Below are 2,500 nucleotides of genomic sequence, written 5' to 3'. Positions count from 1 at the left end.
AAACGATTTTTTTTTCTTGCTAGATCAAAAAAGAGGAACATGAAATAAAAAGTATGTACACGAAATAAATCAGCTTATATTTCATCATTCTCAACATTGCTCACAACAAAGCTTTGCAACACAAGACTCAACAAGGGAAATGCACTCTTTGTTGCTGTGTCGATTCAGCTGGCCCTGAAAGAGAAAAAAAAAAATATCTCGCGTTTTTCTTCTAATAATTATTCCAGATTGAAAAAAAAGTAGATGACATATTGAAAATCAATGGAATTTGAGATATATGTGATATTGCACAGAGAAGAAGGAGTGACAGAAAGAAATGAAGATAAATAAGATGATGATAGATATATAGATAGAGAGAGAGAAAAAAAAAAAAAAGGCAGAGAGAAGAATGATGAGATAAATACGAAGATGGAGAGATAGTTAGACAGATAGATAGAGAATTCTTGGTTAGATCTATATCACTAGATCTGTCGCATGGAAGAAAACAAAGTCGTTGTTCCATATGCAATTTGAGATGTTCGGGACACGGACACCATGCAACACCATACAGCTTCACCATCACCAAGTTCAGGCGCCGCCCTTGCCAGCGGTTCCCATCCACGGTCCGAGGACTCTCTCACAGTTCACTCTCAAAGTAATAGTTTTTGGGTTCAGGAACGAGTCTGCTCTGCATTTTCGGCGAACCGCGCGCTGGTTCCTCTGACGGTATGACGGTTCCGCGGCGCCCTTGCGAAAGGAAGCCAGGACGCGCCCTTAGCTCCCGCGACTCTCGAGGACGGCCTGATAGAGGGCCGTGAAGGGCCGCACCACGACGTCCCACGGCTCGGGCGCCGCCACCTCGAAGTAGTCACACAACAACAGCCACAACAGCCCCAACAGAGCCAAACAACAGTCGACCAGGTCACGGATCTCGTCCGGGTTGACCTCTCGGGCGTGGCTCAGGTCAGCCTTGTTGCCCACGAGGACCATCGGCCGAGGCGCCCCCGGGGTCAGCTCGAGGATGACCCGACGGAGACGGCTGAGGGCGGCGAAGGACGAGTGAGACGTGAGCGAGAAGACGAGCATGAAGCCGTCGCCCCAAGACACCTGCGCCTCACGCCCCGCCTCCACCACGTCCACCTGCAAGGGAGGCGCCTTCCGTTTAGAGTTTATTACCTTTTTTTATATTTTTTTATTTATCATTTCTTAGAGCAATGTGTATTAGCTAAATGCCCCTTTCATAAGTCTTCTCCAGAAGGACCGTCAAATCAATCGAAGTCTGAGCACCTATCGAAGCAACGTGTCTTTTCTCAATTTCTAGATTAGTCTTTGCTGTCACGACCGGAATAAGAATCAGTTAACTTCTTCCAGAAAACTAGGAAGAGAAGCTTATAAAAATGTAAATGAACGTAATTTACATATCTATCTATTGCCACCCTTGTGATATTAACTTTTTTTTCTGACTTCTTACTTCTTATAATTATTTTTAAACCTACTTTTATAAAATGATGCAAAGTGGCTCTGTAAATCCTTGATAAAGGTTAAAGGAAAAGATAAACGTGAAACCTGTGATGACAATTATATATTTTTTAACAGAATGTTGAAAAAAGGATATTATCAACAACTGTTGTTGCAACAGCTGCTGTTGCTTCTACTGATGCTGTTGTTCCTCCTTCTCTTCCTCCTTTCCTCCCACTGTTTCCTTTCCTTCTTCCTCCTCCTCTTCCTTCTCTTCCAACTCCTACTTCTCTTCATCCTCCTTCCTCTCCTTCTCTTCCATCTCCTCCTCCTCTTCCATCTTCTCCTAGTCAACCTCTTCCTCCTCCTTCTCTTTCTCCTCCTCCATCTCCTTCTCCTCTCTTCTACATCCTCCTCCTCCTCCTCCGCTTCCACCTTCTCCCTCCTCTACATCTTCCACTTCATACATCACATCCACTTCATCCAACCCATTCGACATTAACTTCCATTTCTACCATTTCATCCACCTCATCACTCACCTACATCCTTCACCTCATTCCTCATCCACTTTCTACACTATCCACCCGAAACATCACAAATTTCATCCTCATTCCACCTTACCTTCCACCCACCTCGCCCTCCATCCACCTCGCCCTCCATGCACCTCACCCTCCATCCTACTCACATTCCATCCACCTCGCCTCTCTCTCTCTCTCTCTCTCTCTCCCTCCCTCCCTATCTCTCTTTCTCCTCTGTATGTCTCTCTCTCTCTCTCTCTCTTGATCTATCTACCTATATATAGCATAAATTGTAGCAATCAATCTATCTATCCATCCTCTCCCTCAATCAATCTATATATCCACCTCGCCCTCCATCTACCTCACCCTCCATCCACCTCACCCTCCATCCACCTCGCCCTCCATCCACCTCACCCTCCATCCTACTCACACACCATCCACCTCGTCCTCCAATCATCTCACCCTCCATCCACCTCGCCCTTAATCCACCCCCCGACTTGACACTCACATGACCCGCTGTGTCCATGACCTGGAGGGGGAGGTCG

At 46.2% G+C, this 2,500-nt stretch overlaps 1 protein-coding gene across 1 annotated transcript in view; it reads right to left on the bottom strand.

Moving 5' to 3' along the window:
• Positions 1 to 753: 753 nt before the first annotated feature.
• LOC147468463 (ras-related and estrogen-regulated growth inhibitor-like) overlaps positions 754 to 2,500 on the bottom strand; it is an 18,063-nt gene continuing 16,316 nt past the window's right edge. Inside the window, exons 3-4 of the mRNA XM_086554421.1 lie at positions 2,464 to 2,500; positions 754 to 1,119 (exon numbers count right to left, since the gene is read on the bottom strand). The exon at positions 2,464 to 2,500 is cut by the window's right edge and continues 94 nt beyond it. Of these exons, the coding sequence (XP_086410547.1) occupies positions 754 to 1,119; positions 2,464 to 2,500 (403 nt within the window). The remainder of the gene's footprint in view (positions 1,120 to 2,463) is intronic.

Source organism: Penaeus japonicus, unplaced genomic scaffold (assembly GCF_977035675.1).
Source record: "Penaeus japonicus unplaced genomic scaffold, GWHDUDI00000001_assembly GWHDUDI00000029, whole genome shotgun sequence".
Taxonomy (NCBI): domain Eukaryota; kingdom Metazoa; phylum Arthropoda; class Malacostraca; order Decapoda; family Penaeidae; genus Penaeus; species Penaeus japonicus.
Note: the sequence above shows the minus strand (reverse complement) of the source record. Positions and strands in the feature narration are given on the sequence as shown.